The sequence below is a fragment of the Mirounga leonina genome, unplaced genomic scaffold, assembly GCF_011800145.1.
Source record: "Mirounga leonina isolate KUSES-001 unplaced genomic scaffold, KU_Mleo_1.0 Mir_125, whole genome shotgun sequence".
Lineage (NCBI taxonomy): Eukaryota > Metazoa > Chordata > Mammalia > Carnivora > Phocidae > Mirounga > Mirounga leonina.
Genome location: NW_023270305.1, coordinates 58,890,720 through 58,904,674, shown reverse-complemented (window position 1 = coordinate 58,904,674; position 13,955 = coordinate 58,890,720). Strand labels below are relative to the sequence as shown.

Genomic DNA, 13,955 nt, shown 5'->3' with positions numbered 1-13,955 from the left:
TCTCTCTCTGTATCTCTGTGTCTCAAATAAATAAATAAAATCTTAAAAAAAAAAAAAGTAGTTGGATTCAGAGTTTATCTTCAAGATACTTCAGGATTTGTCCCAACGAACTGGATGTGATGTTCAAGAGAAATAGTCAAGGACCCAACAAATTGACCTGTGCAACTGGGTAATTGCCATGCCATTTACTGAGATAATAAAACAGCAGGAGCCCCAAGTTTGGTAAAGAGTGGGGTTGAATCAAGAGTTCAGTTTTGCACATGTTAAAATTTGAGATGCCTATTAGCCATCCAAGTGGAGATGTTGAAGAGGCAATTGGATAGACCAGCATGGAGTTCAGGGAGAGGTTAGGCCTAGAGATATAGAATTGAATGTCATTAGCATTTAAATGGTATGGAAAGCCAGAAGATGGAAAATCATCATAATTACTACCAGCACCTGCTTCTCAGTTTACAGATCCATCTTTAGAGGTGGGGGGAGGGAATAGGGGGCTATTTTCCTATCTTCCTGCTCCTCCTTTCCTTTCTTCAGCCTCTCAAAGATTACTCCATCTGGCTTCCAGGGGTCATTGTGTTTGCTCCCATAAGTGACTTTGGCTCTCCTGCATCTCATCACCTTTGGGCCACTGCAGCTGGGCTGAGCCCACTGAAGCTCAAGCCGTAGTCACCTGCACCAGCAGAGTCCTCCAGATGGTGACGCTTGCCGCTTTGTGTTCTAGGCTCGGTCCAGGCCTAGCCTGGCCTCTCTAAAGCCTGGATCTCTAATGGAGATGAGCCTTTTCCTGGCAGCCTGCCTGTCTTTCTTACCATTCCATAGGCCTGGGATATTCACTGACTCTAGGCCTTCCTTCAGCTCCAGTAGGAGAATGGTGGCTCAAGTTTCTCTGGTGGGACCCTAGGCTTCTTTTGTTAATGGAAAAGAAAAACAAAGCTTTTAGTGGATACAGGAGAAAACACAGGTCTCTCTGGGAGTCAAAAATCTCACTAGGTACACATTGCCCCTGAACTGTGAATGAAGAGGGTGGCTTTGAAAGGGGAGACTCCATGACCTGGCCTGGCTAGATTACGGGAGAATTATTTAAGAATGAGCTATAATCACAAGTCAGATCTGGACAGGAACCCAAGACTGCCGGCACCCAAGGAGTGCTGCTAGTGGCCTAGAGTGGAAATCTTTGAACTAGGGTGTGAATAACTTGAAAATGAAAAAGGGAGGCTTACAGATGCTCATTCTTAGGACCCTAAAACTGAGCTGTTTAAGAATGCTTCTGTGCCAGGGCACCTGGCTGCTTCAGTTGGAAGAGCATGGGACTCTTGATCTTGGGGTTGTGAGTTCAAGCCCCACGTTGGGTGTAGAGATTACTTAAAATAAAAATCTTAAAAAAAAAAAAAAAAGGCTTCTGTGCTTTAACTCTGCAGGACCTCGTGTTGCTTTTTCTTCACCACTGCCCATCTGTTACTGCCCCCTTCCCACTTTGTAAAAGAATTCCCACCTGGAATCTTAGCAGGGGATTGCTCCCAGATGTAGAGTTGCTAAATAAGAAACAACTCAAAATATTAGTTTCAGGGTCGCCTGGGTGGCTCAGTCATTACGTGTCTGCCTGCGGCTCAGGTCATGGTCCCAGGGTCCTGGGATCAAACCCTACATGGGGCTCCCTGCTCCTCGGGAAGCCTGCTTCTCCCTCTCCCACTCCCCCTGCTTGTGTTCCCTCTATCATTGTGTCTCTCTCTGTCAAATAAATAAATAAAATCTTTTAAAAAAAAATACTGGTTTCAAAGAAGGATCCTTAAAAAAAAAAAAAAAAAGGATCCTTAAATTATTTATCAAGGAACTGTAATTTTGAGCTTTTCCCCCAGCTTATACATCCCATATAGATTACCAATTCTAGGATACGTAATTTTGCTTTTGGCTTTTAGCTCGGAGGAGGCGAAGGTACAACTGTCTTTGGTCATCCTGAATCTGAGTTCATCCAAAACCAGCCACCTCCACCATGCTGCCTAAAATTTTTAGCCCCAACGAGATCAAAGTCATATACCTGAGGTGTGCAAGTGGGGAAGTTGGTGCCATGTCTGCCTTGGCCCCGAAGATCGGCCCAGTGGGTCTGTCTCCAAAAATGATCAGTGATGACATCGCCAAGGGAACCAGAGATAGGAAGGGTCTGAGGATTACAGTGAAACTGACCATTCAGAACAGACAGGCCCAGATTGAAGTGGTACCTTCTGCCTCTGCCCCATTATCAAAGTCCTCAAGGAACCGCCGACAGACAGAAGCAGAAAAACATTAAGCACGGTGGAAATAGCACTTTTGATGAGATCATCAATATTGCCTGGCAGATGCAGCACTGATCTTGAGCCAGAGAACTCTCTGGAACCATTGAAGAGATCCTGGGGACTCACGGCACCTGGCTGGCTCAGTTGGTAGAGCATGAGACTTTGGATCTCAGGACTGTAGGTTTGAACCCCACATTGGGCATAGAGCTTACTTAAAAAAAAAATTAAAACAAAAAACCCACAATTATTTCATCTCTTAAGGAAGAAAATGCGAAGGGTCAACATATTGTTATCCATTGCGCAATAACCATCACTACTTTTCTCTGATGGTTTTCAAATGATTGGACGGGAAAGTAATAGTACTGCAATCTGATGTTCAGAAATGTTAGGGTTTTCAATATTTTTATTTTCCAAACATTATTTTAAAAGAACATTAAAAGCATCAGAAATACAAATCTGGCCTAAAGATTAACATCAGAAGGATTATAAAATGTTTGAAATACATCACATACTTTGCATCACAGTAAAGCATCAAGAGAACTAATTAATATACCCTGCTAATAATTAGTCGTATTCAACTGAATTCTCATTATTTTTAGTTCTCAATATAGCCCTTATAGAGAAGTTATATATGTCTATCCACATCTCCCTCTATAGATAGACATATATAACTTACAAAGAGATGAGTTTTATCTATCTCTGTATCTCCACACAGATGTAGAGATAGATGTGAAGGAGGGCTAAGAATCTAGCCCAACATGTATTTCATGCAAGTTAAATCATCAATTTCTTGATGAGCATAAAGAGACTGAATACCTCATATGCGCATGCTTACTTTTCTTTATACTGTAACTTTTACCTCCCAAAGATGGGTCAAGTCATCTCAAACTCAAAGGTCATACAAGAAACCTGTCAGTTCAAATTTTACAAGTAGAAATCACTTTTAAAAAATCTTTTATTGAATCACACTGGAAATGCCTAGCCAAAAAAGAGATACATACCTTAAAAAGTATGAAGTATCTTCTTGATTAATCTTATTAATTATAAAGCTGTTTGGCTTACTGGAATAAATACCCAGTTCTAATTTAGACAAAAGTCTAATTCCTAATTAGAATTATCTTCAAATGATCTTGGGAGAGGATATTAGATTTCTTAGTTCTTTATTAAAAAGGGGTAATATACTAACCTATCTCATGGGAGTATTAATAATTGGAAACAGTGTTGTATTAAAAATATAAAAGCATAATTGAAATAGGTTATAGTGACTTCCAAAAATAGCACTCAATTACAAACACGAAAAAAATGTGACAGAGTGGATATTTTCTCTTCTGTTAGAAAATTTAAATAGCAAAACTAAAGGAAGAAAAGGAGAGAAGGAAGGGAAGGACAAAGTCCTAAAAGGTGAATTTAAAAATAAAATAAAACCCATATCTCATACTTAAGCCTCACAAACAGAATGGTCAGTGCTGAAAGGTGGCTGTTGGATGAGGCTGCGCAGAGCTCCAGCTGAGCATCTACTGTCTTCTCTACAACTCGGGGCGCTCTTGTATTTGGCAACAGCCTGGAGAGGGAGCTCTACACTGAATCCCTTTCACCCAAAACAACAAAGCTCCTTCCAACCTGCAGTAACAGCTCTGAAACATATCAATTTCTAAAGCTAGGTTTTGGATCTTGATGCTCATCATGAGTCTAACAGCTATAGTTCCAAAATTGTAGCAAGTTCAAAAGCTAACTGTACAATGAAAATATTTTTACATAAAAATATGAATTTATGGTTGTTATGCTAGGAATCACAGAGTAGACCATAAAATTAGCTCCAGATATAGAAACACTTAATCTAGTTTTCTTTATTGCCCATTGCCAAGATTAATGGGAGAGAAATAACACAATTAGTTTGCAAACAGATAATCTTAAGAATTTTTCTACCGCACTGATATTTAAACAAAGACAAAAAAATATTTTTATATAGTTACTTGGATACTCTTCGTCAACTTGTTAGCAAACCATCTTCACACAGAAGGAGCGTGTAAATCAGAATACTCCTGATCTCATTCTCACACCTTCTTAAGCAATAATGAAGATCATCTAACACACAACAGCAGTCCAGATTGCTCCCCACATCTCCATACCCTGGCTCAGAGGACCCCAGTTAGTGCCTCTGCTCCCAGAAATCACATTCCTCTACTACAAGTGCAGTCCTCTTCACTAGGCTTCTTGGGTAAGCTCATTCCAAAATAGAATAATTCATTTTTAGTAAGCAAAAACATACTTCTTTTTTTTTTTTAAAGATTTATTTATTTATTTGAGAGAGCGAGAATGAGAGAGAGCACATGAGAGGGGGGAGGGTCAGAGGGAGAAGCAGGCTCCCTGCCGAGCAGGGAGCCCGATGCAGGACTCGATCCCGGGACTCCAGGATCATGACCTGAGCCGAAGGCAGTTGCTTAACCAACTGAGCCACCCAGGCGCCCCGCAAAAACATACTTCTTTAAAAAAAAAAAAAACACTATACAGCTAGTCAATTCCCACAAAGTAATAGTGTCTATCATAAGAAATGGTAGTAATCATACTACTTGGTGGACTGTCTTAGGAAAGCAAAGTACCTAAAGCCTGTGTGTGTCCTGTGTAAGTAATTACCAAGAATATATTTCTGATTTTCTGCCTTGACAATATATTATTTATTCAGATAAGCCTGCTACCAAAAAAAGTGTATTGTTCCCCATTTGAACACTTCAAAGAATCAAAATTTATAGTTCAATTAATAAAAAATTTCACCTCAGTGAAGATCATCCCTTCACATTGTTCAAAAAATCCAGCTCAGGTGTACTTCAGAGACCCCGAACACGGACTCAAATGGTCACAATCAGTTCATTCTCCTTGAATACACTAGCATGATCATTCCTGGCATCTATTTAAAAGTTTAGTACCAAAGATCGGAGCACAGGTCAGGGTAAAAAGCTAAATTATAAATTTTTACATCAAATCTTAAAATGTCAGGAAACCACAAAACAAATCAGTAGATGCCAATACTTGAGACAGAAGACGATCATAACTGCCAACTGTTCTGCTGAATCTTGACGTTTCCATCTACCGCTGGTCTCACAAAAGTGAAAAAGAAATCAGTTAGTATCCGAAACACCAACAGTTTGCCCAAGAGCCTCCAGCCTCCAGGACACTACACGGAGGGCACTGGGATCTGCTTGGCCGGTGTGCTGTCGTATTCGTGCATTAAATCATTAGTGGTGTGATAATGCATGGCAATATAGGAATTGGCAAATCCCAAAGAGTTTACTGGCGGTAAGTTCGGCGGCATGCTCTCTTCCTGGGAGGGGCTGCTGTAATAAATGCTATAGTACGGTTCGATGCGGGTGTTGATGGGGGTTGAGCTGCTCTGACCATAGGGCTGGTGCCCAGCAGAGATCTTGGGACTGACCACACTTTCCCTCGAGTGACTTGGGCCACAAGCCCGGTCCACAAATTTCTTCTGGGGCTTTGGAGACAGCATGTAGGCGGAGTTTGTTTCATGATGGGACGACTTGTTTCTGTTGACCTCCAGGTTCCCTTTTCCCATGGCTCGAAGTCGAGTCTTCTGTTTGCAGCAGAAAAAACCCAGGCCGACGTACTGGAGGCACCAGAGTACTCTCCTTCTCAGCCCCGCGCTGTTCCGAGAATATATAAAAGGGTTTAACCCTGACTTGAAAAATATAAGGGTAAATCCAAACAGTTCAAACTGGTAGAGGATGACGCTCCCGTTGCTGGACAGGACCACCTGCACCAAGGAAATCCCCAGGGGGAGACAGCACACCAGGACGGACAGCACGATAATCACGCAGGTGACCACCGCCTTGGAGTCCTTGGCCGTGGACAGATTGACAGCCGACACGAGCTGGAGCCGGCTGGCCGCCGGGGGCGGCACCTGGTTAAGACTCTTGGCGCATCCGTGGGTCTGACCGCGCTGCAGCTTGTTGTAATTCTGGTTCCTGTAGAGAGCCGGCACGGTACGCCGCACGGGATCTCCCCCTCCCTTGCCGGGGGCCCCCATGAAAGGCTGCGGTCTGGAAGCATCCGCGGTGACCACGGGGGGGCACTTCCTGACTCGAGCGTTCTTCCGCAGCGTCTGCGCAATCATGATGTAGGAGACCGACACCACGGCCACGCAGAAGGTGAAGTCCACCACGTACAGAGACACGATGGCTTTCCCTTCCGCGGCCGTCAGACTGGACATGGGAAGGCAGAGGTGGGACTTGCTGGTTTTCAGCGTGCCCAGCGTGGCCAGAGTGAAACTGGTGGCCCAGAGGAGCAGAGTGAGAAGCGCGGTGCAGGGAAAGGAGGCGGTGCGATTGGGCTGCTTCCCCAGCACCATGCGGAGCCGGTGCAGGGCGATCACCGCCACGGTCTTGAGGGACATGATGATGAAGCCCGAACCGGTGACGTGGAAGGTGAAGCAGAAAGCATCTGGGATGCTTCTGGCGGGGCTGAAGAAGAGCACGAAGGTGAACATGGGGGCGGTCACTCCACAGATGAAGAGGTCACAGAAGGACAGGTTGAGGATCATGAAATCAAAGTTGGTTCTGAACTTGCGGAAGGCTGGATCAAAGAAGGACAAGAAGACAATGAAGTTGCCGTAAGAGCCCAGGCAGAAGATGACCGCCAGCAGGAAAGTACAGGTGACCAGAGTGGCCGTGTGCATGAGGTGCTGGAGGTCCCCCGGGACGGCGGTGCCGTTTCCTCCCTGGGAGCGAGGCGCGCGCAGCAACGTGCCGTTGGGAGCATCCTCAAGGGGCTCGGTGGAGTTCATCTTCAGACAGGAAGGGCTCTTCCTTCTGGGGGAAGGGGGTCAGGGCCTCGACTCACAGCTGTGCCACATGTGACACAAGAGGCCCGAGGCAGAGAAGCCTGCACACAGAAATGCACACCCAGAAACAGAATTAATGTAGAAAGCAGAGTGATCTCAGGATTTTGTACAAAAGGACTGGATTTTAGCTCTGACCCGACGCATAGAAAGCATTTCTCCTTACGAGGCCCAACACCGAAAAGACACAAACACCTCAAAGTACATTCTTCCAGCTAATTTCATGTTTCCTGGCATAGCGGTTTGCAAAATCCTTTAAGCATCACCTGGAGTGTGGGTTAAAAAAAAAAGCAGATTCCTGGGCCCCACCCTTTTTCTGATGGAAGGGGATACAAATGTTATTTTTAGAAATACTCCCAATGCTTCACACGGGAGATCCAAGAACATAACTTCTCCACCAAAGAGATCACACCCTACTTATAGCCTAATGTGGTAAATCACATGATAGCAGGGTACTGTGGAAGTAAGAGGGGCGGAACCTAATCCACCCTGGGGTGGAGGCTGAAGGACGCGGCGGTGACGTGGGGCTCGCTGTGGGGGGAGGGGCAGGGCAGGGACTGGGAGGAAGACAGGCCGGGAGGACGAGAGTAAGTCTTACAGCACGTGCTTGAGTTACAAGCCGGAGGGTATTGCTGAAGTATACTGTGGCCCCCACAGATCACTAACAAATCCTATTTCTTTCCCCAGGAACAAGCCTTTGTTTTCCATTATTTATAATTTCTTCTCCCTGCTGGTAATTTCTTGGCCAACTCCCTATCTTCCTTTGGAAAACACTTTGTGGACTACATTTGAGAGGACAAACTGAAAGCATTGATGGGTGTCAATTATATCTGAGATTCACGAGGTGCAAAGCACCTGTGACTCTCAGCTGCTGTACAAAGGTAAGTTATTATCATTCCAACAGCAATATCCTCACCCTGAAGCAGGAGGAACACCCCCACCCATGCATCCACTGGCTCAGTTTACATTTATCATGTGCACACTCTGTGCCAGCCCTATGCTATGTCCTGTGGGCAGACAGAGGAGTGAGACCTAGCCTCCGCTTTAAAAGAATAACTTCTTTTTCTTCTTGCTTTTTATTCTCTTAAACTTTTTTTTTTTTTCAATGAGATTTAAAGTTCACTCACACATCTTGGGTTGTTCCAAATCCCAAAGGCCCGTGTGGCCGGATGCCCACTCTGCTCTGAAAGAAGCTTCCAGTGGGAGAGCTGAAGTTGTTCCTTAGAGACTGGTGCAATGCTCTTGACAACGCAAAGGTATTGCTTGAATCCAGCATTTTAGGAATAAGCAATGGCACTGGGGCGGTCCAGGGGTACTGTTCCAAATATTTAACCACCAGCTCCAAATGGGTCCCAGAGGCCTCCAGCTGCGTCAGGGGTTAACCCTTCAGTTGCTGGATCATGGGGCAGAGAGGAAGGGGAGCCAGGTCCATGGGGGGGGATTACTAGGGGCTCTGAGCAGCAGGTCTGAACCACTCGACCAGAAGTCTCTCTGCATTCAGTAGCAGGTATGGCTACGCCAGTGAGTACTGGACAAATTTCAATCCTGGGGAGGTCCATATACCTAATGGATATTCTTTATGAAGGAAGAAGATGGCCTCTTCTTTATTCTCAATGGTCCGGCAGTGAAGAGCCCGACAATATGATGAAGTTCTCCACTGGCAAGGGAGACCAGCTTTTCTGTACTTTTCTTATAAAAGTTCTGTGAGAGAAAAATATAAATCTCGACCTCTTGTTTCTTGATTAGAATTAAAAAATAATAGAAAGTTTACTGTTTTCACTTAAAGACCATGTGCCTGCTTCTGAACTCTTTTTGATAGCTATGTAGTAAAAAAGACAACCTTTTACTGTTTGTTTTTTCATTGTTAACTGCAGGATTGGGATTAGCTGATGAAAAGAGAAGTAGCAAAGAAAACTCAATTTGAGGAGGTAGGAAGGCAAAGAAGTGATACTATTGTTTCTAGCAAACCCCCTGCCCCAGAAGGGTTTCCTCTTTGGAGGCAGGGAAATGAACAGGGGTGAAGATGAAGTAGGAATTTGGTTTGGGAAATTAGAAGAATGAAGCATCTGGAATTGATGCTAAGAGAAATATCGAGTAGATGGTTAGTAATGAAGAAGTGGGGTGATGGAAATTATGGAGATCCCAGGTTAGGAGATATTTGGAAACAGAACTGTCAAAGGCAAGATGGGATGATGAGGCACCAACATTAGTCAAGGATAAGAGGCAGGAGAAAAAAAAGATTTGGTGGAGCTGAGGACCAACTTCCACTTTCTGCACAGTTATAATTTTTTCAGTGTATTTAAGATTTTTCAGATTTTTTTAAAAAGAGAATTCTAGGTCATTAATATAATTATCAGTATCATTAATAGTATGTTAACTTTGTTGAGTGCTTACGATGTGCCGGGCACTGTTCTCAATGCTCCATGCTATTAACTTGTTGAATCCTCACAACCCTGAGACAGTATAACTCATCCCCATTTTACACATAAGGAAACTGAACTGGAGATAGAGCTCCTAATTTAAAGCGGGGTAGGGCATGGATTTGAAGCTAAGCAGGTACTCTCTACAGCTGACACTGGGCACCCCTCGGTTCAACTCAACATAACAACAAAGAGATCAGGGGCAGTCCACAGGTCAGAAGATAGTTACAGCAACCTTCATTTATGGGGTGGTTAGCATACATAACAGAAGCTTTATCAAGCTTTACTTCACACTCAGTACAATCCTATGAAGTAGGTATTACAATCCCTTCCCAACTCTAAGTTCCTGGATCTCAAAATATGAACACACACACACACACATTTCTATGTACCTTTTAGGCAAGGTTGTTAATTATGGTTGTGGCATAAAGTAATTATAAATCATTCCTATTGGATCAGTAGAAAAAAAGAAAGCAATGAGAGGCTGGGAAGAAAAGGAAAAGCAGAACACGGAACAGAAATAAAGGTTTTGGCAGAGAAACTTTAAGAGCAAAGGTGGAAATGAAGGAAAAGTAAACCCACTGCCGCGACTTTTAAGAAAGAGGAGGCTGAGATCACAATTTCGAACGAAGTTATGATGGTAGCTCGCGGGGAGGGGTGGTAAATGAATACCTATTTGGTACTCCTAAACAGTAAATACAGATTACCAATGTTCTTTTCAATGCAAGCATACTAGCTACTCTTTATTTCTGGCACCATAAATAGGTGCTTAAAGTCATAAAATCCGAAAAAGTTTAGGTTGGAACACCAGTCTTCAGCAGACATGTTAGCCACAGTAAGAATGAATTCATATCTATGTGCATCTTGTTGCAACTAAGGAGGAGGGATCCTAAAGTAACTAGTAAGCAAGGAAGAGTAAATGAAAATTTGTGTACCGTGGCCGTGATTTCTCACTAAGATGTGGGAAGAGCCTGTGATAATCTAGTGTGCTGCCTTAATATTTTAGGACATATGAAAACATCTGGAGCTTTTACAAGTCAGCTCCTGGCTTGGATTCTTCCAACTCCTTTTTTTTCTTCTTCTTCTTCTCATAATGTCTTACATTCCTCGAAGACAGGCATTTTCACAGTCTAACCCTCACAGAGAGCAAGGTTCTATACTATTATTATTCCCACTGTATTTGTACTGATCAGGAAAAAAAAACCCTCAGGGAAGTTAGGTGACTTGCCCAAGGTCACTAAGATTCAAGCCAGATTTATCTATTTCGGAGCCCACGCTCTTCTCCCCGCAGTTCAACCACCTCTTGAAGCCCCGAGCAGCTGACGGTTTGGGGTAGGATCAGTGGATGAGAGAGATGAGGAGGCTAGGGAGGCCCCCCAGTCTGGGGATGGAGAGCGAGGCTTTGGGGAGGGGAGGTCGACCCCAGCCAGGGACTGGCGGTGGGTAGGCGCTCCCCGGGGTGCGGAAGGGAAGGAGGGCCTAGGTCGGAGCAGGAAGCTTGTAAGAGAATCGGCAGAGGGCTGGTGGGGTGCGGAGAGCTCCGACCGGGAATGGGCAGTGGGCAACGGGTTCCGCGGCCCCGCAGAGCCCGGGGAGCCGGCCAGGTGGGGGCGAGATGGCTTCCCCGCAGGCCGCGCCAGCAGGGCAGGTGCGCGGCGGCCGGGCCTGGAGCAGCGCAGCCGCGCTCCTCCTACCGCGCCGGCTTCCCGGGGCCCGGCCCTCCCGGCCCCCGCGGGGGCGCCCTCCTCCGGGGCCCGCGGCCTCTCACCTGCCCGGTGGCCGCAGCGCCGCCCCCCTCCTCCATCTCGCCGCCCGGACCCCAGCTCCGCCCGCCGCCCGGGACGAGGCCGGGCTCGAGGCATCATCGCCATCGCCGCCGCCGCCGCCGCGCATCCCGCGAGCCGCCGAGCCGGGGGCGCCGAGGCGCAGTCACGGAGACGCCGGGGGCGCCGCCCCCTCCGCCGGACACTCAGGCCCCGCGCCCGCCTGCCCCCCGCGCCCTCAGCGCCTCGCGGGCCCCCGGGCCTGGCCGCTGCCGCGCCCCGCCCTCCGCCCCCCCACGCTGCGCCGCTGCCCGGGCTGGGCTCGCCGCGCGGGGACCTGGGCTCGGCGGCGGGCGAGAGCTGGCGCGCGGAGCAAGAGGGGGCCTGCGGGCTGGGCGGCAGGCCGGGAACGCTGGGGAGCCCCCGCCCCCCCGATGGCCTTAGCGGGTGGAGAGCGTGGGACGCGCGGCCGGCAGGGCTCCCCTCGGTGCTCGGGGCTTCGCCTCCGCGCCGCGGCTAACACTGCCTCCTAGATTCAGCTGGCGTCATCGTCCAGTTCGGTACTTTGAAACGGAGTTTGTAAATGAAGTCATCATAACAGAATTTTTTTTAAAGATTTTATTATTTGAGAGAGAGAGAGAGCGCGCAAGGGGGGGGGGTAGGGGCAGAGGGAGAAGCAGGCTCCCCGCTGAGCAGGGAGCCCCATGCGGGGAGCTGGAGAGCATGACCTGAGCCGAAGGCAGGCGCCGCTGGCAGTTTATCTTTTTTTTTTTTTAAGATTTTATTTATTTGACAGAGACAGACACAGCGAGAGAAGGAACACAAGCAGGGGGAGTGGGAGGAGAAGCAGGCCTCCCGCGGAGCAGGGAGCCCGATGCGGGGCTTGATCCCAGGACCCTGGGATCATGACCCGAGCCCAAGGCAGACGCTCAACGACTGAGCCACCCAGGTGCCCGGCAGTTTATCTTTTTAAAGAGAACTGTTTGGTACCAAAAAGTACCAAAGAATTTGACTTCTGTGTAAACATCTCCCCTAGTATCCTGTGCTTTCATTAAGAAAGAAAAAAAAATGGGTAATTTATGAAGTAGACATTCAATCCAGGTGTTGACTATGCTATTAGAATTCTGTGTAGATAAAACTTGACAAATTTTCAGTTAATTCCCACATAATACTCCACTCCCCAACCACCTGCGATGTAGCGGTTCTAACCTATGTCGTCAGTTATGATGAGCTCGGGCCCTAGAAATAAGCCATTGAAAGAGAAGACCCATTACTATTTAGAGAATTCTAACCCAAGTTCTGTCCCTCTCCATGTGGATTAGCTACTGAATGAGCAATCGCCAGCTGATTTCCAGGCATCTGGCCGCCTGACAGATTACAGTAGGTTTGGGCTGGAAGGTGGCCATCAGAGTTACACCTTTGAGAGAAATTATACCGGGAAATAAAAAAATCCCAAATTGTAATAAAAGATTCTAGAGAAGAGGAAATCAGGAACTAGTTAGTACCATCAGCAAGTCTAAAGCTACTAGAATTATGCCTACAAAATGTACCAGCCAACAGTGCCAAATGGAGCACAGGTTCAGTAGTAAAAAAAAAAAAAAAGTCAAATCTGCGAAGGAACAAGCAAGGCTGACTATAAATGTTAAAATATGAATGGGCTGGGGTACCTGGGTAGCTCAATTGGATTCTTCTTTTTTTTTTTTAAGATTTTTTATTTATTTATTTGACAGAGAGAGACACAGCGAGAGAGTGAACACAAGCAGGGGGAGCGGGAGAGGGAGAAGCAGGCTCCCCGCAGAGCAGGGAGCCCGATGCTGGGCTCCATCCCAGGACCTCGGGGATCATGACCTGAGCTGAAGGCAGTCACTTAATGACTGAGCCACCCAGGAGCCCTCAATTGGATTCTTGATGTTGGGCTCAGGTCATGATCCCCAGGGTGGTGAGATCCGGTGGGGATCTGCACTCAGCAGGGTGTCTGCTTGGGATTCTCTCTCCCTCTTCCCCCTCCCCCCACTGCACTCTCTCAAACAAATAAATCTAAAAAAAGGGGGGGCTATCAATTTGCAGGGAAACAGGCATTCTAATACTATCATTGGCAATGCAAATTGATACATGTGCAGGTGGAGGAAAACAATGTATCAGAGCAATTACAGTATTTAAATTCTTGACCTAAAATTTTACTCCCCACAATTTACCGAGGAAATAATTGAAGAATTTAAGCATTTAGTTATGAAAATGTTTTTTTAAGATTTTATTTACTTGGGGGGGATAGAGAGCAAGCAAGCTCAGAGAGAGAGAGAGAAGCAGACTCCCCTCTGAGCAGAGAGCCCCACTCGGGGCTCGATCCCAGGACACTGACTGAGCCACCCAGGTGCCCCGAAATTACGAAAATATTCATTGCAATGTAATCTGGAGTAGAGAAAACTGGAAACCCTGATGTTCAACAATGGGGAAAAATTGAACACAAGTGTATTAACAAGACAATGGTCTTTGTGCACAAAAATAACTCTGAAGACTATGTAGAAAAAGTTGATTTTTCAATAAAACAAAATTCCTTAGTAATCCTCTCTGGCCTCACTACTAATCACAAGTGGTTTTCCAAAGGGCTTGGCAATGCCATGTATCTGGAGTATTTGAAAACAGCTTTCTCATCCTA

The 13,955-nt window shown here is 46.3% G+C and overlaps 1 protein-coding gene across 1 annotated transcript; it reads right to left on the bottom strand.

Annotated features, from left to right (window-relative positions):
* Positions 1-4,753: 4,753 nt before the first annotated feature.
* On the bottom strand, positions 4,754-11,351 carry GPR75 (G protein-coupled receptor 75). Its single transcript, XM_035001568.1, has 3 exons — positions 11,305-11,351; positions 8,244-8,817; positions 4,754-7,160 (listed from the first exon to the last, which is right to left on the bottom strand). Exon 3 carries the CDS (start codon positions 7,060-7,062, stop codon positions 5,440-5,442), a length of 1,623 nt encoding a protein of 540 aa, XP_034857459.1. The 5' UTR covers positions 7,063-7,160; positions 8,244-8,817; positions 11,305-11,351; the 3' UTR covers positions 4,754-5,439.
* Positions 11,352-13,955: the final 2,604 nt, after the last annotated feature.